This window comes from Eimeria necatrix, genomic scaffold, assembly GCF_000499385.1.
Source record: "Eimeria necatrix Houghton genomic scaffold, Enh_scaff312, whole genome shotgun sequence".
In the NCBI taxonomy this organism is placed as follows: Eukaryota; Apicomplexa; class Conoidasida; order Eucoccidiorida; family Eimeriidae; genus Eimeria; species Eimeria necatrix.
In genome coordinates, this window is record NW_013653655.1 from 6532 (window position 1) to 33229 (window position 26698).

A 26698-nucleotide genomic window follows, 5' to 3' on the forward strand; every position below is an offset into this window, starting at 1 on the left:
ATCTATTCCCGTTCCACGATTAGTTTTTTCCCTTTTCTTTTACCCATAGCTGAATGGCTGAAGTTTCTTCTACGAAGCCTTGAACCTGAAGCATCTCTGGCTGGAGCTAACACCAGCTATGCCCCTACACAGTGTTCAAATGATTAAAGCAGCTACGCCACCTCCACGCACCATTTGCATGATAAGAGAGACCAGTCGAGCAAGGCATACAAGTGTTCCATTAGCGCCACCTGGGGGTTCTGAGGAGGCACGTGAATCGGTACAGAGAGCTGCATTTAGAAAACGTACACGAGAGAAACCCCAGGTGGACTAAACTGAGCTTAGCGAGGTAGCCAGCACACGTACAAGCCCTTCTACTGCACAAAAGCGCTCCGGGGAACCCCCAGCCAAATGACAGCAGCTGCCTTGTGAAGGTGGAGGAAATGTGAAGAAGTTCCTGGACTTAGTGAAATTTTGCTTTACGGAGATGGTACTTGGAAGACAGAAATGTTGGTTCGAGCCAGTGGAATATCTGGAAGGACAGGCTTTGGGGTACTGGCTGCGCTTGAAGGACACCCGTGCGAAACAGTGACGGACTGGACAGACTTTAAGCGAAACATACTATAATTTTTCGCCAATGTTGACCGCGATTGAATTCCATACCACGTTTCCAACAACTAGTGGACAGAAGACCACCAGAAGTACTCTGCCAACTTTGCAAACATAGCTGCACGGGGTACGCCGATGGTAGCCACTGACTTCGTTCCCTATTTCCTAGCCGGCTTTCCCGTCGAGTTGAGTAAGGCAGTTGTTCGTGAGGGACGGTCCAGTTTCCATATTGGAGAGCAGCAGCAGCAGCAATTGTGGAAGACGAAGCGCCGGGGGTTCAGATGGCCGAAAGCTTCTGGAGACGTGTGCATGGAGTGCGGTAGACTGGAATGCTATGCTAGGGACTGCGCTATATCCATTCGCTTGAAGAATGAAGACAAGGGCAGGCCTCGATAGAAGCCGCCATTGCCCAGTGACAGGAAAGATGAGCCTAGGCATTGTGGGGGGTGAACATACTTGGCGTACTACTCATGGCAGGGGTGCGATGTGCCCCGTGTGTGTGCGCGAGTGTGTGTGTGTGTGTGTGTGTGTGTGTGTGTGTGTGTGTGTGTGTGTGTGTGTGTGTGTGTGTGAAAAATCAAAGGACGGCAACTTAAGGTGTCCCAACGGAGCCCTGCACAGTAAGCATATGACTTTCTGGCCAAGCACGTGGCCGGCATCTCAGCAGAAGAGGCAACAGCACTCCTATGAGCGTCTCGTAAGCGACAATTGACCCGCATAATGGCAGGAAAGAATGCATCTGTCAAGGCATTAATTCGACAAGCTCAGGTGGACATGCAGAGACTAAGAATTCCACTGAATGGGTTGAATAACGTACGGACATTGCGTGATTCGGGCGAGGCCGTGGCCCTTAGGTTGTTGGAAGAGGAACAATGAACTCTGTGCTATGCAATAATTGGCCACTATGAAACTTACACAGGACAGATCACCCGAGCCGTTCCCGTTCTCACGACGAGTGTTAAGGACAAGGAATCACCGAGGTACTTGCCGTGAATCGAGAGGTCTCCCCCTGACAGTTCCCTTAAAGGACTCCGGCTGCGGTGCGCAAGCGTTTGATGCTCGTACATTCGGAACTGCTAGCTGCGGCGCCACCTGCAGAATTCCAGTTGCCACTTTGCGACGGAAAAGGTTTCCTCCCTCCATTCTCTCTGTCTCTGCAACAATAATGCAGCCAGGATACTTTGAGCCATAACCTACTGACGGGAGAACTTTTGTTACTACTGACGATGTTGTTGTTATCGTTGTATACAGCATAACTCACACTGTTTTGGCGAAAACAATAGGCGTAATATTACATATAATGCGCAGATACTACAATAGGGCTTGCTGGTGACTTTCAGAAGGTAGCTTGCTGTTGACACATAAGAACTTGAGAGGTTATGAAGCTGATCAAGCGTGGAAACTTCTTGTAAGTGAGTAGAAAAACAATTTGCCAGCAAAACAGCATCTATAAACTAGAAATATTTACGAATACGCTAAGATTGGGGCTGGCGATAGCTCCGACATCGGTGCGGGTCATGTGGTACATTGCGTTCCCTGCAGCGTCTACGATGCTGCACGGCCCACAACTCTAGCCGTCTATGAAGTATTCTTTTCTACAGACGCATCGGTCGCGTAACGTCTACCAATTTCTTAAAAGAACCATTTTTGTTTCAAGTTCTGAAAACGATGTTTCCTAAAAGTCACTCCTCACGGTTCTTGCTTTGCTGGTCCAGTGAGGATATGACGCGCACCTGTACTACACTGCGTTCTCTGCAGCGTCTACGACGCTGCACTGCCCACAACTCGGGAGTTCTAAGAAATATTCTCTACTACCGAAGCATCGGTCGCGTGACGTCTACAAATGTATTGAAAAGACCGTTTTGTTTCGAGCTCCCAAACCCATATTTTCTTAAAAGTCGTTTCTTCTTGTTTTTGCTGTGCTGGTCCGGTGAGGATGTGACGCGCACCTGTGCCGGCGTTGTCGGCAGCCCCAATCGTAGAGCATTCGCAGGCATTTCTAGTCTATACACGTTAATTTGTTAATAAATTGCATTTGTATTTCACTAGTAAAGCGCTCAGTCCGCATCTAAACCTTTTAACCGCATATAGGTCATCAGTTAGCTATCCTCTATACGTCAACAGCAAGGCCCATTGTAGTGCTTGCGCACTACAACTTCCCCCCTTGCCGGGCTGAACCGGCCTTCTCACAGCATATTATTTCTGCCTTTTCAGTCCTTATTCCCTTGTGAAGCTAATGCCATGAGCGCATGCGGTACGCAGCGCTTCCTCCCCCACCTCGTCATTGAAGGCTGTCGTGTGGCGGCAGTTGACGGACCCAAACCGCTACGCCTCGGAAGAAGCAAGATTGTTTCGAACCTGAAGACGTCTTCTCTGACGGCGGTGCCAAGCAGGGAGCAGAGCCTGACATCCTCTAAGGTGGTGGGCGGGCTCCCATTTGGCTTGATCTTTAGGGGTCCCGCGCCACTTCACGAGGTACTGAGCTTCATCTCCCGAGCAGTATTGGTCTATTATATAATCGACTCCATACCCCTCTGTCGGATTGCCTGCCGCATCGCGGATAGGGGGCCAGGCGGTGTCGGCTTCCTGGGGAACCAAGTCTGGAGGGCGGGGGCGGTGGGGAACTAGCTGCGAAGCATGAAAAACGTTGTGGCATTCATAAGTAGGATGTAAAAAGAGACGGTAAGCGACGGTGCTTATTCTTTCAATGATTTCAAGGGGTCTTCGGTAACGGGGCTCGAACTTAGAGCAACTAGAAGAAGCCGGTAGATGCTTGCTGCCGAGCCAATCCTTGTCGCCCACTGCATACTCCACAGCTCGGCGCTTTTTGTGTGCTTAATATTTCTGCTGCCATTATGCCTTCTGTATGTGGCTCTGCGCTCTGTCGCAGAGCTGCCGGAAGAGCTTAGTCATCGGAGGAATGAGCGTAGGGGCTAACTTGCCTACGATATCAAGAGATTCGCAGCAGTCAGCGGGTCCTCGCCGATCATGATCTCGAAGGGAGAGAGCTCGGTGGATGAATGGCTTGTCGTGTTTTAGGCAAGTTCCAGGGGCGGAAGCAAAAGCTCTCACTCGCGTTTGTCGGATTGGATGTAGGTACGAAGCATCTGGTCCAGTGTGCGGTTAACCCTTTCAGTTTGACCGTCGCTTTGTGGATGGTAGGACGAGGACATGGCGCGTTTGATGTTAAAGCGGCGACATAGTTGTTGCCAGAGGTCTGACTGGAAGCGGGGGTCGCGGTCCGATAAGAGTATCTCTGGAAATCCGTGGTAGCGGATCAGTCGGTCTGCGAGAAGCTCCACGGTGTCTTCTGCTGTGAATGACTTCTTTGCAGGAACGAAATGAGCCATCTTGCTCAGAGAGTTGACCATCACGAAAAATCGAGTCGTGCCCTGTCATCGTAAGGGGAAGATACGTGATAAAATCGAGGTTCACGTGCGCCCATCGACGCGACGGGATGAGTAGCTGCTGAAGAAGGCCTGCAGGTTTCTGGCTCAGAGACTTAGACGCACGACAGTGAATGCAGGACTCAACATACGCTGTAGTGTGAGCAAGCATCCCTGGCCAGTAGTAGTGCTTGCTCAGAGCCGTGAAGATCTTCTTTTGGCCTCGATGACCGGCTGTCACATGGTCATGATGTGAGTGCAAGACATGCGTGAGGAACTCAGGGAATTGTGGAACACAGATTCGCCGTAGTTCATGAACACAAGTCTGCAAGTAAGGCGGCACATAGCGAAAGGTGACGTGACAATTGCGAAACTCTATCTGTATAGCGTCTCCTGGTTGTTTTGCAGCGACTTCGTAGGGAGCGCGGAAAGCAGGACACTTTGACTAGGCTTGCGGCCATTCAGGCGCCTCAGGAGGGTCAGCTCGAGTCTTCGTTGCAGGTGTGTGATGTTCCGCCTCTGGATTGGACTCAGGCGGCGGAGTTGTAGGTGGTGATGGCAAAGCGCGTTGTCTGGATCATCGCGAACGAATTCCGGCGAGCTCCCTGTATTTAGCAAGCCGACCAGGAGAGCGAAGAGCCGCGCGCGTTTGCTCTACTGCAAGCATCAATGGTGTCGTTAGTGTGTTGTGCGAGCTGGTGTTAGAGAGACCGGGACGGCGAGCCAAGGCATCAGCCGCCTGATTTCGCGCTCCTTGAACATAAGTGATGTGCAAATCCAGGAACTCGGCCAGGAAGTCTAACCACCGAGCGGTGCGTCCGGGCAAAGGCTTCGATGCTTGGAGTCGTTGGAGATGCGTAAGATCTTGGTGATCTGTATGAGCCGTCACTTTTGCGACACGGAGTAAATGAGAACACTTGTCCAGGGCCGTGACCAACGCCAAGAGCTCTTGATCGTAGATCGAGTATTTCTGTTGTGTCGGGTTCATAACTTGGCTGAGGGGACCGATGGGCTTGCCTTCTTTTTCTAGAACCGCTCCGATCGCATAGCCAGAGGCATCCGTGTATAACTGGAAACGCTTCGTGGTCTCAGGAGCTTGTAATGTAGTGAAATCGATTAAGCGCTATTTGAGCTGCTGCACCGCCTTTGTGTGAACTTCTGTCCATTTGGAACTAACATCTTTACGTGTAAGATCAACCAGAGGCCGCGCAGTGTCTGCATAATTAGGTCCCATGAACATGCGACAGTAATTTATGCTGCCGAGGAACTACCGCACTTGCGTTTCGTTTTCCAGCACCTCTGGCCAGTGCCGGATAGCTTCCATTTTGTCTTCTGCAGGTTTGATGCCTTCGGCAGTGATAGTGTAACTCAAATATGTGATTGCTTGCCTAGCGAACTTGCATTTGCGGAATTTTGGGTAGAATTGGTTATGCAGGAAAACACTGAGAACTTGTCGCAGGAGGGAAACGTGTCCAGCGAGGTCGGAACTATAAATAAGTACATCATTTAGGTACGCAATAACACCGTATCCTAATAAAGGCTGTAGATAGGCATTAATGTTGGCCTGGAACGTAGCTGGAGCACCCTTAAGGCCAGATGGCATAACTCGATATTCAAATAGCCCTAGAACGGGACGGAAAGCCGTCTTCCAACGGTCTTCCTTAGCCATACGTATTTGGTGGAGTCCTGTTTCAAGGTCCAAAGAGGAAAAGTACTTGGCTCCTCCCAGCATCTCCAGAATGGTTTGAATGGGAGGTAATGGAAAATCAGGAGTGACTGTAAGGGCATTCAGAGCCAGGTAGTTAACAACCATACGCATCTTCCGCTCCCCAGAGCCATCATCTCGCTTGTCGAGCACTATCGTAGGAGAGCAGATAGGCGAATATGTTGGTCTGATCCCACCATTGTCCGCTAATTTAGCTATCTCCTGTTTGTGGAATGTGAGCTGATCTGGGGTCATGCGGTAAATCACAGATCTCGCTGGAAGTTTTCCAGGTACAAGTAGGATATGGTGGCAATGAGGGCGCTTCGGCGGCAATCCTTTAGGTACGTTATCGGGGATGACCGCCTGATTCTCTTTCAACACCTTGGTAATCTCGAATGGAATAGCTTGTGCCTCTGTCGAGTGTATCCACTCATCGAAGAGTGTGTGTTCGAGTTTTGCCGTAGGCCGTGGAGACTCTTCTTCATCCTCCGCTGCTGTCAAGGCACTAGAAGCCAAAGGAAGGCTAGAACCGGAGGCTTTGGGTCGATTCCCGATCAACGCCCAGCAAAGTGCGCCTTGACACTCGTCCGTGAACCTCAGTGCCACTGACGAGCCAGCGTCGGGCAAAGCCAGGATAAAATGCAAACCGTGCAATGGTGCTCTGAGATTCTTTGCGTCGGCCGCAGCCTGGCGAACAAGCGACGTTATCCGTGCCTTCGCCTCAGTCTTTGCATGGGATTTACACCTTTTAGGTGGTGGCCGTAGGAGTATGGCAGCCTCCTCCGCTGACATACCCGCCACTTGCTTAGCCAAAATATCATACGCTTGCTCTGCAGGAGTTCTTGGAGGTGCTACTATGACTTTCACCCTGCAATGTCTCTTCACCCATCTTAACGACAGGTAGCTCGCACCACTGGCCATTCACATGGGTCCGGAGCTTGTGGGACTGAAAATACCAGGCCACCTTATGTTTAATCAGCCAATCCAAACCCAAAACTAAATCATAGGGAACGGTTCCCACCAAGAATTCCCCGGAAAAACGTGCGTGTCCACACCACATCGTCAACCCCGTCACAACTCGATCAATGCGCAATTTTTCACCAGTAGCAACAGTGGACCTATGCTCTTCTGGAAGTCTCCGCAACCTCAGCTGCAATCGCTCGACTGTTTTAGGGTTAATGAAACTTCTCGAAGCGCCTGTGTCTAAAAGCGCCTCTCATGAACTTCCTGCAAGTTCAACGCGAAGTACTGCTGTTGCACCGGCGTAACACAAGGCTCCTCCTTGGTTGCAAGATTCCTTTGCACACGTTTCCCGCCACCAGTGCGGCATAGTCTCTATCGCTTCTGGCCTCCAGTCTTCTTCCGTCGCTTCTGCATACTTCCCGCTGTTATCCGTCTTCTCGCACGGAGCCGCTTCACTCCGCATCGCCACCGGCCCACACTACAACCGCGTTCCCGAAGGCGGCTGAGTCCCTGCACGTCCTCATCGCTCATTTTGTTTTCCTCTCCCGTGTTGAGGAGACGGTTCCCCCGTTCTAGGGAGACTGGAATGGCATTAGGTCCTGTCGCTACCGCACACATCATCCCTTTGCCATGGCTACGCGGCCTAGAACGCTCGTCTCCAACAACGCCTAGGCCACGCGGTTTAACCGTTCGGTCTTCTCAGTGCTGGGACGGATAGGTTGCCTGTTGCTCTTGTTTTCCGGCTCGGCACGGCCTCGTTCGTCTGTAGGATAGTCACGAGCATAGTGTCCAACACCTGCACACTTCTTGCAGGTCTCGCCTGGCCGATTGGTTCGTTCCCCTTTGCTGGGGCAAACTCGTGCCGGGTGTCCACGATCATGACACTCGTAGCAGTTCCCGGAGTTTCCTCCAAGCCTAGTTTCATTTTCCTGCTTCCGATGGGTTGCATTCGCCTCTTTAGCAGCTCTTATCGCTCGACTAGCCCTTTCTCGTAGCTCTAGCACAGTCTGCTTAGGTTCATAGAGTCGCGCTGCTGCTGTCGCCGCTTGTTCCCAGGAGGGATACCTCACCAGCCCATTATTTGTAATGAGAAGGTGGAGGTCAGTTGGTAGCCCAGCGCAGTAGAATTCAGCGAGTTCGACGGGGGCGATCCCAACTCCACGCTCTGCTACAGCCGCAAACTGGTCCGTATACTCTTTAGGGTTTCCATTCCACCGTGCTTTACCCAACTCCGTTAGCAGTTGACTCTACGACATTGTCTTGTCGAACCCTTCCAGAAGCCGGCGCTGTACAGTCGCCCAGTCGCTTAGGTCGATAGTTCGCTATAGATACATCCAATAAGCTAGAGCTGGACCCACAAGATGGTCGATAAGTGCGTCCCCCCACTCACTGGTCTCCAATCCCATCTGAGTGTACCGTCGTTCGATACGCATTAAAAAGGCCTGCATAGTACTGCCGTCTTCAGGGAGTATAGGCGACGTTACGCTCGATCCTCCAGGCCCTCCTATAACATTCCTTTTCACAGCCTTCGCAGAGTGGAATTTGTCCCACGTGACGTACGGACAGTCCCCTGGCATGCCTTTAACATTTGCTGTAGGTGCCACCTGCTGGGGTGTCTCCTTACGCCCGTGCGGCCGCTTTGCCACCGATGGTTTCGGAGTAGCATGTCGAGGTTGGGTTGGTGTTCCACTGGGCAACTTGTTTACTGACATGGTAGAAGTGTCCTGTTGCATAGGTCCGACTACCCGTCCGCTGCGTAGGTGCATTCCTTACTCAGCTAAGATATCTAGGTGCGAATTATTAAAGCAAAGTATTTCTACCATCAGGTCTGGAGAAAACAGTTTTTATATCCCGGAACAGCCCCCAAATGTAGTACACTGCGTTCTCTGCAGCGTCTACGGCGCTGCACTGCCCACAACTCGGGAGTTCTAAGAGATATTCCCTACTGCCGAAGCATCGGTCGCGTAACGTCTACAAATGTATTGAAAAGACCGTTTTGTTTCGAGTTCCCAAACCCATATTTTCTTAAAAGTCGTTTCTTCTTGTTTTTGCTGTGCTGGTCCGGTGAGGATGTGACGCGCACCTGTGCCGGCGTTGTCGGCAGCCCCAATCGTAGAGCATTCGCAGGCATTTCTAGTCTATACACGTTAATTTGTTAATAAATTGCATTTGTATTTCACTAGGAAGAGGCTATAACGCTCAATCTGCGTCTAAACCTTTTAACCGCATATAGGTCATCAGTAGCTATCCTCTATAGGTCAACAGCAAGCCCCATTGTAGTGCCTGCGCCCTACACACAGCCTCTAAATATTGCCACCTGCAATAATCAGCTGTGGTACGTAAGTGCCTAGCTTCTGAGGCTCAAAGTTCAAGGCTCACGTATGACTTATTGATTGAGCGACGAACCCAACTGGCATAATGTTCTACAAGGGATTAACCTTGGATATAAATACTTTGTCTGACAGCATCATGTGAGCCTTCCCACGCTTCCAGAGAGAGTATATGGAGGCGGACCTCTTTTGCAGGTTGGTGGGTTCAAGCATTTAACGGTGCCAGCACAACACATTTTACTTCATCATTATAACCCAGTCTCTAGCTCTTGGGATGGAGCAAGATTTGAGGTGGACCTGTGTTCCTAAGATTCTATCGCTTCCCGGTAAGTGCTAAGGATATGCTCATTCGAGGCTAGTTGGGACACACCGCATAGCGCTTAGTCATAATTTGCTGCATGCTAGATTTGCAGAGATTCTTTTCTGCTACCGATGTGTGTACTACGTATATGCTTACGTAATTCCTGCAGCATAGACTACAATAGATTTCACAATCAGAGCCTCCATAGCAGTCCCAAGCGCTCTTCGCACCACAGAAGGGAGATTCGGTCCCTTTCGGACTTTTGCGAAGCCTTGAACAATCACTTTCTTTCAAGATACCACGCATTCGACTCAACAAAGTACATTATTGTGCGGTTTGACAAATTCAACTGATTGCTTCCATGGCAAGTTGCCATGCTATGCACCCGGTGTCAAAGCCTGCCACAAAAGCTCGCCATGATGCTGGGCATGGAAAACTTGAAGATGTCCAGAGCTCTATAGTCCTCCATAGCGTAAAAGTTAGCCTATATAACTGGCACTCCCGATATTAATAGGTCTTCTAAACGCTGGCTTCTCCCCAGCTTTCATGTGGAGTCCATTAGCAAGGTACTACTTCGATCAACTATATATCAAAGTTGGAAGCGGCAACGACAAGAATGCTCATGAGGAAAGTGTTACCCATGGGACGCCTGGAACGGCTGGTGGCCACGAAGGTAGCCGCGTCTCCCTGAAGACATTGTTTGTCATAGCATAGCTCTCCACAGCATGTGCATCGTCGTCCATGTCAGAAGCAAGAGCATTTTGGGTAAACAACCAGGCTCTGTGAAACATCTAAGTACTCTTATTCCAATTCTTTGACGTGATATTTTTGCCTTTGCCGCTTAGCTTCATTTTCTGAGGTGCATGTAGTTATTCACGCAAAGCTATGCCATATCGTTTTACCTGTTCGAGTTGTTAAGCCCTCTATGCTAGCTCGTGAGGCTTACCCTTGATCATTCTATAGAAACCATGTTGCTGGTTCTTTAACCTTGTGTGACCCTCTCTTGGAAACATTTTTCACTTCCCCCTGCAATCAGGATTACGAACCACGCTGCATTCAAGCAACTGTCGAATATCATAGTTTAATATGGACAAAAAATGAACAATACAAAATTGTACACGTAAAGGTATAACTCTCAGAAGATCTTCGTTCAAGCGTCTTCGCAGTCTGAAGACGCAAATCCATAAGCAGCTGCTGTCGTGATTGCTCATTTCTATTGGCGCCCCTCCCAGTTGGCACCAGATACATCTGAGTAGCATTCAGATGCCTTCGTACTACATTTCATTGGCCTAAAAATAACGTTTGGTCCTAGATTACTGCACAGTTTTAGAAGTTGACAAGCGTCTTTTTTGAGGTAGTACTGCACACTGCGCTTTGGCCAAGTACTCTCGTGTGTCTTGGGTTCGAGTGTAGTCTAACTTCAAACTGAGTCCTTATCTGTGTGTCCCTACATTTGCGGCATACTATCCTACAAACTAACCTACGTGCAACTTTTGAAATGCGCTAGTGTCACGTTTCCGCGGTTGTACAGGACCGTCCTAGGCTCTTATGACATCAGGCTGATCGCACTCTTCAAAAAAAATAAAAAACCTTATAAAAGCAATGGTTGCTGATTCCAAGCTCCACATTAGTCCAAGCTTTACAAAGAAGAGTCGACTGACCCGCGTAGTGACGTTTTGTTCTTAACTAAATTCACATCATATCATATTTCCGACTTCTGTCAATGGTTATGCCAGGCCATTCAGTGAAGTGCCTGCTTGTTGCCATGTTCATTTCCCCGACTGCATTTCATTTACAAACGAAAATTGCTCCCCAAAGAGAAATGGAAAAAACGTCTTCGCGACTCAACACAGCATCATACGGAGACGAAAAATTTTGGGCATTTTTAAAGCTGTGTACAAAGTTGCCGATTATGTTGGGCAAGCCTTCACATCCGCTAGCGGCCCACTGTGCATTAATTAATGTACGACCCCGTTTGGAATCAGTTATATCAACCACTGAGCAGTATCGAATGAATAAAACTGCGACAAATCGCTGAAGATATGCGTACCTGCATACAATGGTCTGCGACGTCTCCCTCCATTGTTTATGGCCCAGCGAAACACTCACTCACTACAGAAAACAGTTCTGTAAGAGTCACGCATTGCAGTACATGGAGTCAAATAGTCACTAGTTCTACTTTTTCACGCTTTCTGATATGGCTGCTACAACACGTCAGGTCGATTTACTACCATTTTTCCTGCAGCTCTGAGGTACGAAGCATGAAGGACAGAGAGACAACGCGGTAAATGTCAACTAGCCGCAGATGCTGGACAAAGCCTATATATCTCTCCAGAACGCCAGCCAAAAAATCTAAAGACGCTCGCCGACTGATCGTTTAGCAGTTGATTGCTCACAAAGGACGTGGGCAAATACTCACATCCTTAGAAACATTGGCCTCTACTCTGTTCATTTGCGGATAAACGTGTGTCGCTATTAAGACAACGTCACGACTCGAGGCCCACAATGCATCCACAGGTGCAGCCACTTTGATCAGCTAAAGCCAAGTAAGGCTACTAATGGAACATAGCGAATATTCAGCCGTTAAAGAGACGAGATAGTTAGCATCCATAAGTCGATTTGCCCAGGTATTGTGTGAGGCTTCTTTTATCTAGCAGGCTTAGTGTGCGAGCATGTTAACGATCATTTCGAGCGTTCATTTCCTGCTCGGACAAAAGTATCATCTGGCGAAAAATAACTGCGGGATAAGGGCGCCCAAGTTTCTCTTGCCCCGTTGAGCGTGAAGAGGAAACACGAGTATGAGAATGCCGCTGACGCGCTGCAGTTTTAGAGCGTCACTGCACACTTGCCGAATTTGCCTGGGTCCGCTTGCCTGCCCATGAGCTTTCGTCCTACTTTGTTGTGATGACAATGCGCAGCGTGCGTCGAATAAAATCTCAGTGCACCTTGGGAAATATTTGGTAGGTCGAAGATTTATTTTCTGAAACGTATGCAAATCAATGCAACTCTGTCTGTTCTGTCATTGCGAGAAACAATTCAAAACAAGGAAGCAAATGCTGTACCTTCGTGAAAATTTTGAGCTACAATTTCGAGCTGAAAAGTCAATCCTTACTTTCTTCGGCTGATACATCAGCATTAAGCAGTAAGTATATCACTATGCCTAGTTCATATGGCCGATTATGCACGCCTGGCTAGAGGCAACGATACTAATCCTTGACATTGTACGTTTCGTCGTTCTGTCGGAGTGTTCCGGCCTACGGGCAGGCGGGCTGGCAGTTTGTTTTATACGCACGAAAACTGTCCTGCAACGTATGCCAGCGCGTGATTCGCTTTCACATGCACCAAGTTGACGTCTACGTCTACTGCAGTTTTATGAAGTGTAATGATGTGAATATCGCTTAGGCCAACATGCGCCAGGCTGGCCAGCGTTGTGTGCCATCTCTGAGGTATCCCTGATAGCGGCCAACACAAGCTGCACAAAGTAAATCCAAGTGTCATAGTTATGTGTAGTTTTAAATTCTGGTGACTGGCGTTTTTGTCCAAAATATCAGAGAGGCCTGGTATGGCTTGCTAGTGGGCGATTTTAGACTATTCGCATCACAGGAATGGACGCGTTCGCTCGTCACGCTTCAGCGCTGCAGTCTCTATTTTACAATACAAATGCAGCGTTGAAGCGTGACAAGCGACATATCCTCTCCTGTCACGCAAAGATTAAATATTTATGAGCACACTGTGGTGCAGTGAACATCCAGGCATCTGTCTTGCATTTCTGGAGTTTACCTCACGTCTTTGATATTGCCGCAGGTTGCAGCTTCACGGAGTAGTGTTCATTAAGCTGCATGTCATATCCGTTAAAGCAGTTTCTTCTAAGGATAGCAGAAGGCTCTGGGTACGTTTGCGCACTCTCTCCTTCACCAGTGTCCCAAGTGGGCCTTGGGTGCGACAGCGGCTCACAACTGGTCAATCCTCGAGATTACCATCCCTGCCGTAACACTTGCAGTCATTTGGCCTTCTCATGTTTTTGTTTATCGTCGCATTTTCTTTCTTGCACTACTTTGGGGTTCGACGCACCATCTATCGAAACGCTAAAATCTTCAACCGCGGAGATCTTTTCCTGGAGAAACGGGCGACCCAAGCAACATGAAATGGGGGCACCTCTATGCAAATGAGCAGGTTGGCACATAGCGCATCGTGCACTGAAACATTTCAGAACGCATTTGCCACGTTACCACGGCAAACCACGGGTTTGTAGACGTCCCTTTCAATCATGCTACCTCAAACATTTGAAAAGGACAAATGGATTTTCATGTATCTCTTTCCTTTGTGCTAGACATCTGCGCTGATCGGGGCGTATGTTAAGGCCGCCGCCAGCGTGTCGCGCCGTTTCCGTGTGTTTCAACAGTTGGGAGCATTTATCTACATTTTTCCACGTTCTTGGTATTTCTTGATTTTCTGTCTCGTCAGCGATGTTTCTCCTGCGAGGTACTGATTCTTGAGAAAAAGGGATATACTCCTTCATCTTTGCACTTACGTGCGAAGGCGAATCAACTGCTTCATTGAGCCGTGCAGTGAGACTTCATGAGATGACATGATTTAGAAGCGCATGCTGAACGCGCAGGAGATGAGCCGCGTGCGCCACATTGTCCCATTGAAGAGAACCTGCCCTTTGTTGTTTGTCTTGAGACATACTGATGGTTCAGCGACGCCGTACGTTTGTGGCGACGCCGTACGTTTGTCACCAAAAGCTGAGTGACCTGTGTATGATCGCGTATCTTGCTACGTTAACTACATGAAAAGGCTATTCAAGGAGCTTCCGCATCGTCAACATATCATATTAGCCGTAAAGACGCGTGTTCCTGTGATTCGTGTCTGCCTTCAATGTTCATTCTATGTATCCAGGTGAGGCCAGACACACAAGCTTTCCAAATTTCGGCAAAGATAATCAGCATAGCGTCATGCCTACGATCCTGCACGCTGTTTTCTCGTGCTCAATTTCTGTAGGAAAACGGATAAGAACAAGCAGTGGAAATAGCTGTCTCTTGCAAAATCCAAGATTTCTTTATAACACCATAAAAAAGCTAAAGGAAAGATTTTGGGAGAAAGCAGGAATGCCACCGCTCCGCAGTAGCATACCTCTGCTTCAAACGCTGTTGATCAGGCTTGTAACGTGGCTGTTACCCCTACGAAAAAGAGCTTCAGGGTTCACACACCTTGCAATCTCATAGTGATGCATGGAAGCTGCAAAGAAGAAAGGGTGCATGGGAGCATTCCGCAGTAACGCGGCTCAATTGCTAGTGGCGTCTTTGCCAAAACAGAAGGTTTTTATTCTGACTGGACAATTGATTACGTGTCACTGACTCTTAAAAACGCTGTGTTTCATGTATAAGAGAAGCCAAGCGCTTAGCTTCTGTATTCACCTAAGTGTTTTGCTGCTGAAGTAAGACCATTGCGTCTTCCGGACATCTTTATGTCAACGCATGGCAAAAAGCTGAATGGACTGCAAAGAATCTTCGTCAGCCTTAGTCACATTTTAGGTGTATCGCCGCTCCGATTTCGTGAAGCGCGTACTTCCTATGAACAAGACGAAGAACGACACTGCGATTTTTCCAAACGTTCAAAGCACATCACCAAACAAAACACCGATAAAAAGCAGAAAAGGAGAAAGTACATACCTAGCAAAGTATATGTCCGGAGTTAGATGACTTGCGAAACCTTGGAAGTAGTATTTCTCCTCGACAGGACGAAAGGCTTTCGGCGTAGCTCCATTTGCTGTCATAAATTTTTCATTTCGACCAGTTACTAATTGAATGCACAGCATGAGCGATTATATATATATATATATTTAGACGACGGGCGAACAATTTGCTTTGAGAAGATATTTCCAGCTATTTATCAAGCGCAAGAAGACCACTTTTTGCTAAATGAAGTCACGACCATTCATTAACCTGCATACACAAGTAAGGCTGCACTCACAATTAAGCTGCCATGTGACATATGCAGTCAATAACGCACCAGCTGGAACAAAGTGCAGGTCATGCTTAGGCAGGACAAGATACCGGGAAAAATTTGTTGTGCAGCAAAATTTACGCTTGAGCTTGGTCAACATGCATATCCACTTCTGCATCTGGTAATGGTATGCGTACATTGTTTCCATTGTGAAAAACGCATTCCAGCTCAGATAGAAATTATTAGAGTTCTGGAAATGAGAAGTATCATAGTTGGAATTCTGCCGTGGTCAGCCGGCAGTGCTCGCATCAGAATAAGACTCGTCTCCATTGAACTTCATTAGAACTGTAGGTGGCTTCCAACAATGAGCGTTTTGTGTAGAATTCGTTTCAACTCCGCGCCTTTGTCATATACAACAGAAGAATTCCTTCTTGGGCAGGTAAAGAAATTTCCGCCGCATATCATGCCAATGCAAGCCACAAGGTTCATCATATGCTTTGAATCCTTGGGAAATACCCATTGTTAAAGCAGAAATGCCTTAGACAGTAAGAAATAGTTCGGCTTGGTAGACAGTCGACGTGCGGGCACTTAAATGTTGTACTTCTTCAGCCAGACCCACATATTGTACTGCAAATCATAGTAGATGGACGGGACTACTGAGGCGCAATACAGATAAGGGCAACACGAAAACCTGTCAACATATTCCAGCAAACTGCCGTTAAGCGTACAACCTGCGCGGATGCCACAGTAGCACATAACAAAAACAAATAATTCTACTTTCAAGTAATTAAATCATTGCGCAGTTGTATTCAGGAACAGTGGTTTGGGAAAGATTCATTTTTGAGGCACACGCAAAGTTTGTGCAGTCTTGCTTAAAATTGACTGTCTCGTAGTCTAAGCAAAAGTATGAATTGTTCATGCTTGAAGCGTTTGCAGGTACATCCCAGTAAACCTCACTAGAACGTAACTGCTGCTAACCTACTTCCTGATTTTTGGATGGTAGCTCATCCAGTGAACTACATATGTCAGCTCACCACAAGCACGCTGCATTAACGACGGAGGAGAGGAAGCATGAATTTTACAGAATGAGTTGTCGCGAATTTATAGGTGTGACTAGCAATTGCCGGGTACTTGCTTGCCTGTAGCTGCATTTCTCCGTCCCAAAACTCACTTGCTTGGTTGATATGCATATTTGTGATTGCTGAACTAAGCGTGTGTGTCTCAAACTTTTGTTTTCTGCAAATTGCGCGGAAAGTATCGACTCTAGGCATGGAACAACCAGGTGGAGTTTGGGAGTTATGTCTGGCGTGTTTGCAAATGAGCATGGTGACACCAGACAAAAAATTTTTTATTTCGCGTAGTATCTAAATATCTGCGCATTTTTAGTCCAGCCGCACTCTCTATGGAGAGGTCAGTCGACATATACGCTTTCTGTGCATTAGTGATCTGCAAAAAGCTTCACTTTGCAGATGAGCCTATTAGAGTACAGAACCAAGTTGTTGATGCGCTCCTTGGGTGTCTCGTCTTCTGTAGTAAGCGGAGAATCTCATGGCGATTTACTTAATCCTGATCGCTGTTCTCTAGGATATTCACGCATGCAATCTGCGGCACCCTTATATGGTTCTACCATCACCGTACCAGCTAATATGGGCCGAAAGCACGCTCAGCTCAGTTCACCTATGCCACGTCTCCCAGAAGTACGTCATTGCTGCGCCCTCATGGTGCCGAACTTAAAACGTTTTATCCGCTTGTTTTCTCTTGATTCCAGCAGGCCTTTTGCCACCAATGACAGTACGATGTAGCCCCGTCGAGACACAGTACCGAGGGAAGATTTTATAAGTGGCCAATGTGAGCACGGTTTAATGGGAGCACCGAGACGTGCGAACTTTGAATTAAAGAAAAACGTTTGAGGCTCAGTTGGTGGGATGCTTTTCCCGAACAGCACTGGTGTTTCATATGCCTAGCTGGAACTTTTCTTCAGAGGAAAAAGATGAGCTGTTTGTTATTTGCGCGCCCACTTCTCAGCATTCTTCATGTAAGAAAAGAGGCTGGAACCATCAAGTACAGTCTTCGCCGATACCAAGTAAATGAGCTACAAAGTTGCTATGTTCAAAGATCCAGTTGATGAAAAGCTCACGCCTAGGTCGACCTTCTGTAGTAACATCGTACTGCACAAATCTCTAGCGTGAAATTAAACAAGAAAAGCGAAGTGTATGAGCACCACACACTAATAACTATTTGCACTGCTACAAGTATGTCACTTATTTCTCCAGTTAGCAACATACTTCCTTCAGTGGGTTTACCATTTGCAGACAAGCACTGACTGCCTTTTAATTATTTATGACGTGCAGCCTATCCGGACGGCAGAGGACCGGACAGTGCCGTGCATAAATATATATTGCAAGCATATTACTTTAAAATATGACTCACTTTTCCATGCGCATCGCCTGTTGTGAAAGAACGCATGAAGACGAAACCAATTTCTTTCAACCCGGATGACAATAATTTGCGGAGCATTTCGGATATCACTTTTTTAAAAATGTGGCGTCGCATTTTTTCGCTTAAGCCGGAGACTTGTCTGCGTGTTTCTGTTGAAGTCAGATCTCCCAAGAAGTCCATGTTGCACTCACAGCCACATTTGCACAAAACGCAGACCCACAAAATATATCGAAACAAACAAGAAAATAAGGCAGATAAGAGACCTCTTCAAATCTTGAAGTCCACACGCACTGGCTTTATTAAGGCAGCTCCATGGTTTTTCCACGTCATCAAAAATTCTGCGTGCTCAAGGATTATCATGATTCCCCGCTGTTTCTTGGAATTGATGGCGTATTGTTCACCACTACTACAGGTCAGTACGCCTCTAAACGCGGACCTGGAATATGCAGAAAACAAATGCTTGTGACAGCACGCAGAAACAGGTCGAGCAGGAATGCCACATTGCATTCGATGAGCACTCGTAAGCATGGATTTTTCAGTGTCTCTGCAGGGCAGCAACGGGTTTTGGGGTTTCCTATGCACTCCTGTTTAGAGCAGCAAAGCACGTGTGAAGAAGAAAATGCCAGCTAGTCTGCGAAAAGCACATAGATTAGGGATGCATTGGTACCAGAAAAGTCTACATAAGCCAAACAAAATAGAATATGCACTAAGAGAGCTTGCTGTAACGGCCGCAATAAATGCCGCAGCACCACGTTTTGTGCTTAGCAATGCAAGGTTCAGGAAAGAGTTCAGCCATGCATTCTACTCGATTTCCATAATTCCACTTCAATTTCTGCAGCCAAGGCATGCGACGAAAGTCAATGCCACCTTTTGGTTCCTCCGCGGTCTACCATGAATTTCAAGATGTTTCCAAACGGGTCACTATAGTGAGCCGAAGTGGCAGCAGGTCTTTACTTTGCATGGTTCAGGGTGGCTTTAAGGAAAATGCGCATCCGATAAATTTGTAGCGTACTGTCTACCACAACCATGCCGGATAAACGCGAACAGAAGGAATAGGATTCGTGCGTAGTGTCAAAGCAGGCATAGTATTTTCGCAACATCAGGAACGTGAGCTTGTGTATCTCATTGCTTGGACCGCTCATGTAGCATCGCCTTACAGAGTGCCGCGTAAAGGTATGCAGAGTCGTAAGCACTTAACTCCGCACCAGTAGAGAACAGGGTGGTAGTTGGGCCTTTGTCCCGTACGCCTGGTTAAATCCCGGCTGCTACTATGCAGCTACCGCTAACATACCAGCTGACAGCACAGCTTGCATTCAAACTCCGCTTTCAAAACAAGTCTTTTGAGGCTCCCCTACGTATTGCATGACTCTTGGGTAGGATCGAATCCGCATAGGAAATTCCATTTCAACCACGCGATTATACAAAAGTCTTGTCACTCATCCTAGTTGTGCTATGTATTCAACCGAAACAGACGTTAATATGCATGCCTCTGCTAGTTAGAGCGTCTGCAAGTCGATGCAGTTTCACCTTCTTTAAAAAATGCTGAAAGCTGGCGCAGGGCGCACTAATTCTAGTTAATGCCAAGGACTCAGGTTGCTGAACATTTAGTAAACACGCGAGATTGCTTACGTTTTTATCCAGTGGACTTTAGCAGGAAAACATCGACCCCAGCGAATGGCTTTGTTCCTGACCTCTGAGCTGTAAAAAGGAGCAAAGTGTGTTGAAGGCCAAGGTAAACATCGACTCAAATTCCAACTAGCTCAAGACAGCGATCAGCATCATTGAAAGGTGCGCATCAATGGCTTTTGTTGAGACCTACAGTCTAGGCAGCATATCCGCGATCGCGCTAAAAAATAGTATCTTCAGGTCACTCTCCGGCATACGGTTCCGGGAACAGCATGCTTTAACGTGAAACAGTGCCCTTGTAGACTCCAAGATACTTGGAATCAAAGATAAAGGGACTGCGCTATCTGCGGACTGTAGTGTTTTGTTGTAAACTTTGCCTCTTTGTAACGAAATTGAATATCTAACACTGAAAAGCAGATTTTCCTGGTGGATTTGCAGGGCCGTACTAACGAGAACACGGGTTCTCCAAGCTTTCCCACTGATTTACATGTGTACTCCCGGTACCGAAGACTCGGGAAACACATTGTACTGTAAACAATTGCACTATGATCTTTCCGTCACACCGCATCGTTTGGCATGCTCAACGTGCTAACGTGCATGAGCCTTCGCGTAGTTCAATAAGGGCCATAAATTTAATTTTTTAGAGCCGATCTTTCTGCCCAATCAGTGCGGCTTCGAATATACTGGAGTTTCCGCAAAGGCGGAGGCGAACACACTAGACATCGCACTCAGATGGATCATATCCAAGCTTGGAAGAGTGTTACTGCAGCTAATCGTTTCAAGAAACTGGCTTCATTCGCCTTTCGAATGGCTTTTCATAAGAGTCTGCAACCTTCATTTCGTCTGCAACACGCGCGTACTGGCTGCTCCTCGCCGGTTAAAATCATGCCAAAGGAAAAACTAAATGCATCGACAGAAGCCCAGCACGGCTTTCAAGAAGATACAAGGACGATACTTCTACAGTTCGGCAACCAAATAAACTTGATGAACGCAGGCTCAGGATTGGTGTGGTGACATTTTCAGCTTTATCTTCAACAAACGCATTCTTGTTCGTACAGTAGAAGAATAATTCTCTGAAAAAGCGAGCCCACTGTTTATAACGAATTGGAGAAGGCCTCAAAGCATGGGAGGTGCTGCCGAACAGTGCTCCCTGCATTTTCGCATCGCCCAACTGTATCAATTTTACTACACTATCGAAATTTATAAATTGTGCAGGCGTCAAAGCCTCAAGTGCAAAAGAAAGAACTCTTACTATCGGTGAACGCACTCTTGTGCCGCGCGGCTACGATGGAATATTTCCCAATCTTCCAGCTGCGGATCGAATTGTCTTGGCTATACCCGCAAAATGATTGTAACAGGTGTTGACTGACTAGAGGCTCCAGCTCCGTCTGAGGTAGGTACCCTGGAAGCAGAAACTTGATTTTAACGTGCGTTTGGAACCACTTCAGTACAATGCTCAATTATCAAGGAAAGTGCACGCGGCAGCTTGTTGAGCCCCACAACTTGAGGGGCCTCTCGACCCACGTACCAACTTCGGAAAGGCAATAAACGTTCCCAACAAATGTACCAATATGAACAGAAATTTGTAACAACGTCTGGAAAGGAACAACGCGATGCTTGTAGCGGCCTGATGTTTCAAGCCTCAGGAGTTGAGACACTTTGCTAGCGCTTGGGATGCTACGGGAACTAACTAGTGCAGCAAAACACAACGTTCAGGTGCTCCGCTGTCTCAGTGCTAGTTCCGTACAAGCTAAACAAATTGCTTACTGCGCAAACCCCTGACATTACACAAAGGGATGAGGGTAGAGAAAACGTATACGCCCCAAAAGTATTCTAGAAAGGTCGTGGGTACTGATTTAAACTTGCCGGTCGCGGGGCACCCCTATTTTTGCGCAATTCAGCATTGTGCAATGTTGGATTAAAGCCACTGCCATGGATTGAAGGCACGTTTATAGGCAGGAGCGCTAATTTGTATGAGCGCGCCACCCAAAAAAAACTATTTGCCAACTGCGCTTCCAATTCGTAAGGCTCTTTCCACAGTTACCATTTCGTCCAACTTTTGATTATCCAGGTAAGGTGGTCCTTGTCTCGTGGCGCCCAAGTGGCTGCGGACGCACTTTCTATATCCGCGCTTGCTCACCCTCATTCAAATGCGCTGCATAGATGAGAATATGTCAAACATAGAAGGCTCGCAGACCCTTTTGTAAACCTTGCCGCAATATAGCAAAGGCAAAGGCTCAATAAGCTCAATGTGCACTCTTCAGAATCGTGAAGGCACTTCTTTATACTTCACTTGTGTCATTCCGCTATTCTTTAAACGCAAAATACCGTGTTCTGGCAAGGTTTTGCACTTCACCAAGAGCCTAGGCTCACTTCCTGGAAGAAATACAGTCCCAGCGAACAGTATACACTTGATGCAAAATGCGGCTTAATTTGTCACACGGAGCAGATTAAGACGTTAGAGCATCAATCGCAGGTATGCTGAAAAGTTACCTTCACTGTGATTAAGCAAATGCCCTGGAGGCTGTTTGACTGAAGATTTTGGCTTTCGTCAGGGGTATAGTTTGAGGTCTTTTTTCGCTTCTTATTCAAAGAGAACACCCACTACACAGACTGAAGGGAAAAAACCCTGGCATTATAGTTTACCTTGACGTTGCCATAGGCAGTAAGAAATATGTCACTGAATCGGAAGGAAGCACCTGTTTCCACCAGGTTACCAAAGCGTGACCATAGGTGCAGTACTGAGAGAAATTAGCCGTTGAAGTATGTGGCAAACTAGGTAAACTAGGCAACTGCTCAACTGGTTGTAGCGTAGCCATCAAAACAGTAACTTTAAAATTTTATCTCCTGAGCGAAAATCTAATAGTCACTTAAAGCGGAGAAAAATGGCATTACTTCGATTTTGATATGAGCTGGTGAGAAGACTGTGGCGCCTCCTCAGACGCAAAACCCATGGTGTGTTTTGTTCTGGCAGAAAATTGAGGTGCCATCGCAAAAGCACGAGAGTTTCTAAATACCACAAGGTCCTTGCGTTTGCGCTTAGCAAAAGCAAATAACAGCATACTGCCTGGCATTATAGAATGATCTGTTGCTCACCCCATACTGAGCAAAATTTTTATTTTCATATTCACAAGCACATGCTTCGCATGCGGATGCAAAATTGTGGCAAAGACACAGAAAACGCATGACGGCGACGAAAAAGCGCGAACACATTTTCCCCGACGCAGTGGGTTGAGCTGTTCTGCACGGATAATGCCTTTGCATCTTCATAAGCGAATTGTGCTAAATGGGGATATTGCTTGTTGCGGAATGTGAGGCAATGCCAAAATGAACACAGATCCAAGGGTCGCTTCACCATAACTAAGCATTGCAGCTTATTGCAAGTTTGCTTACTTGAAAATCGACTACAGGAGCACTTATCGGGAGAAGGTCAGCTCTCAAATAAAATTCTAAGGAGCACAAATGCAGATGAAGCGAAAAGCGACAAAGCCGTGGGGGTGTTTCACGTACCACCCTCTTGCTGGCAACGATGGTCACATGGGACCGTGGTGTGACGTTATTTAGCCACGATGTTCTCGGCACTGCAAAGGCAAAGAGGAGGTGAGAAGAATCTAGCATACCAGCTTTTCAATTCACCGAGAATCTATTTACGGCCATTGACTGAATGCTGAAAATTCAGCCACTTTAACTCACCTTTTGTTTTAGACGTTTACATCGGAGCATTTTGTGAATGCAGAGTAGCTGTCGATTGCGTTTATTGCAGTAATGGCTAGTTCTGATTGAAATCCATCTCTTCAGGCGAATCATCTCTGCGGCTTTTCGGTTTTCTGGCTGGCTGGGCTTCAATGCCAGTCCTTTACGGGGCTTTTCCGCTCATTACAGCATGCAACGCCAACAAATCTACGTCAACAAAACCACCTGCAAGACACGAATAACGAGCGCGTCAGGCAATCAAACTGTTTCCTTTGACATTCACATGCATTATGTTATTCTCCTTGTTCATACTTGGGAATTAGGCAGCCTATGTGTGTGATACATAGAAATGTAAGAAGGTGAATGCATCCATTGCGCTCCGTGAAATTCTTTATTCTTGTTCGCTACCAGCATAGACCTTCTGGCAGGTGCCGTGTCAGCTTGACAGTAGTACAAAAAGAAATTCAGGAGTTCAGGAGCATTTGACTGCAGCAATTGCGTGTCTTTGAGTTAGCTAGCACACACCCCTGTATATAACGTGTGACTTCTGGAGAAGCATTATGTGTTTTCTGCTCCGCCTAAAAGAAAAACACGAATCTGCAATATTTGTGTGAGAGAAGCAACATAAAAACTGCTCACTTCCTGAAAGGCGGAAGCTTTTTACTTCGAATGCTATATTGCACGAAACACGATAAAGCCCTAACCTCACTGGAGTCCACCTGAAAATGGTTTTGTTTCTGAACAGGAAAAGAATTTGACACTTCAGATTGCTGCAAGCGCGCGACAGCGGACACGTCTCGAAAGAATCTCAGTAAGATTACGTAGCAGATGAATGACACAACGTTAGTGAAATTTTTGTTGTCAGCTAAGTAGCTGCTCAGCAGCCAGCTGCATAAATATTTCAGTTTTGTAGTCCAACCATAAGTGAATGATCAGTGGCCAGATGCAAAAATATCCCGTACAACGTACAGAGAAGCTGTGACATCATAAATCATGAAAATGCGTTTAATTACAACATCTCGCAAACGATGGGCGAGTGACTTGTGTCGCATGCCGCTGCTGGTAAGGTTTGCGCACAGTTCGGCTCGCGCTCAGAATTGTCATCACCAGCAACATATTTAAAGCTGGTAAATATACTGCGGTTTCAATCTTGCTTGTCGTGTCTGCGCTCTGCAATTTTTAACTATAAAAAACGATTTGATATCTTAGTACCATCACCATATCTAACAGAGCGTGAAAATGCCTGTGCACCTTTGAAAACGTTGGAGCCTGTAAATGTCGGAAAGTGCCATTGTCGTATGCCTCTCTTGGCTAAAATTTACTTGCTGATAAGGAAACACAAGAGGGGAGCAACTGTTCTCAGATGGTTCACTGTACTGATAAGGAAAGTGTGGTGGTTGCAAGGTTTTGAGGAAACGCCCATGATTCGCCTTGCGTGGTTACGCGAGTTGACTTTTCTTAATTCTTGAATTTGGCCGGTGACGTACGGTCTGTCACAGCAAGAGATATGCTCCATTGAATACAGCTGATTGCTAAACGCGCTAGACACTTGTGTTTCAACAGCGTGCTTCGAAGTTGAATAGCACAACGCGAGGTCGCTCGATCCCTTTCGGTTTTGTATGCGTTTGAAGCTCCGCCTTAGATTCGGTATTGTCATAAAACAAGCAGGTTAGTGCTTGCGGCGTTGAAAGATAGTTGACACAATCGTAGCACTGATTTTTCTAGGTTCACGGCTACAAAGAGCAAGAAAGCCACAGTGTGCCACAAAGCCTAAATGTGTACCAACAGATATCGGCTAACCTCCGACGAAAAGCGCGTCAGTTCTCGTAGTGGCTGAGTAATTTTCAATTAAAAACTTACGGCGTGCGAGCAAGACACGCCGTTTAAGTGAGTCTCTGGCGGAGCTCATGCGCGGATATACAGTGTCGCATCATTTCCCATGAATATAAGGCAGGGCTCTTCGTCGCACTGACTGCAGCATCACGGAAGTTTTCCTTTTAACAGCATTATTTATGTAGAGGAATAGCGCGTTTCAAGCACTCCAAGCTAACGCACCGCTTTTTTCCTAGATTCTTTTAAAATATAAAAGAGGCATTTGGTGCACGCCCATTATATTCTGCATAATGTATAGAATGTTGATAAACCGTGTGCGTACCTGCCAGTGTCCTTTATATTAATAAGTGTTAGATGCACCTCAGTGAGCGCATGACAGAAGCAGCACAAAGGTCTTCGCAGCAAGTCAACTGAAGAACGTGCTACTTGCAAACAAATGCATACGCTGCAACTAATATGATATTCACAGCCTTTTGGATGCTTATGAAGGCTTGCTTGCTACGCCTAGTGTCCGCTTACGCTCTTAATCGCATTATTCACGCCTTTTATTTTAAAGCGTTTTGTCTTAAAATTTTTTTTTGACGGCCTTTATATATATTGAACATGCCCATCGCGGACTACAATGATACGACAAATACACTTCACGCTCACTGCGTCACACCATCATTCTAGTTGCTCATGCACTCGCCTTTCGAAAAGAAATCCGTATTCTTCCAAGGGCAGTAAAATGTCAGTTTGCAAAATAAGCGATCAATTATGCTTCCCACTTGCATTTGATTAATACATCGCTGCTTTCAGCAACTAAATGACAAGCGCTTTACTTGATACGCTAAAAGCACATGAAAGAACGTCCCAAGAACTTCGAGTCAGGTATTGAGAGCCTCACTGTCTGCAGCCGTTACCAAGCTTTTACTTAGACTTCACTGCACCTCGCGAATGTTTTTCGCTGCCCGTATTTGCTGCAGTGAGGCATGTTTGCAAATGTTGAGGCTACTCTTCAGAGATTCGAAAGCTGTGAAACAGGAACTACTTTGCCATTAATTGACCAACAATCAGCCATAAGATACGAAAAAGCCAGCAACCCCAGAAGAAGAAAATGATTAATGGGGCCTTCCAGTAGCGCAGCTTGTGTTTTACAGTGATCAAGAACTGGCGCGTTGAAGAGATATCACAAGCTTTTCTTACTGCGAGCCAAGTGCAGCGCCTCTAGTAGCACTTACGCCGCACGCTTAAGAGAAACTGGCTGACGATTGAGGATACCAGGAAAGAAACCTTCTCGAGACCATGCTGGACCCTGGGGGACGCTTTTGCTCTTCTGCATAATCAAGACTCAAACAGTTTGGGAGCTTGGAAATAAGTCGTCAATCTGCAGTAACGCAGGAAAGCAATTTCGAGTTACGCATTTTTCAAATGCCACGAAGCAGCTAAGACATCTCCCGGCTGCAAAAATATGGAACAAGGCAGAAGAGAACAGCTTAAACATCGCGTGCGAATTTCTTCAGTGTTAAACTCAGCATCACAAGATGACGCTTTTGAGTGGAGGGGCCACCATTACTGACGTTCTGCGCAGAAAAACCAAAGGCCGTTGTAGGCTCCCACAATAATCGGATTAGCTGCACGTTGAAACACTCTTCGCAGCGCTGTGTTCGTGCCAGCTATTTTTTTTTTGGAAGCACAGCTTCAAAACACGCGGGATTGCAAGCTTGGCACAATCATGAACGCGGAGCCAAACAAACGCAAACGTGTGGAAACACTCCCAAAATTGAGCCACTTGGAAGCCGCCAAAGAACGTTAGCTTCTATTCAGAGCCGGAGGAGAGGATACATAGAGCAGAGTTTGTCCGCTAGAAATAATGACGAAAATTCAATCTTTGCTCTGCAGGACCGCG

General features: G+C 46.9%; 2 protein-coding genes across 2 annotated transcripts; both read right to left on the reverse strand.

The window, feature by feature from the left end:
- Nucleotides 1–3493: 3493 nt before the first annotated feature.
- Nucleotides 3494–3938, reverse strand: ENH_00042210 (hypothetical protein; the record flags this gene model as incomplete). Its single annotated transcript, XM_013580836.1, has 2 exons — nt 3494–3530; nt 3661–3938. 2 exons carry the CDS (start codon nt 3936–3938, stop codon nt 3494–3496), a joined length of 315 nt encoding a protein of 104 aa, XP_013436290.1.
- Nucleotides 3939–5241: 1303 nt separating this feature from the next.
- On the reverse strand, nt 5242–6600 carry ENH_00042220 (hypothetical protein; the record flags this gene model as incomplete). Its single annotated transcript, XM_013580837.1, has 1 exon — nt 5242–6600. The coding sequence occupies one exon, from the start codon at nt 6598–6600 to the stop codon at nt 5242–5244; it is 1359 nt and encodes a 452-aa protein (XP_013436291.1).
- Between the last annotated feature and the right edge of the window lie 20098 nt (nt 6601–26698).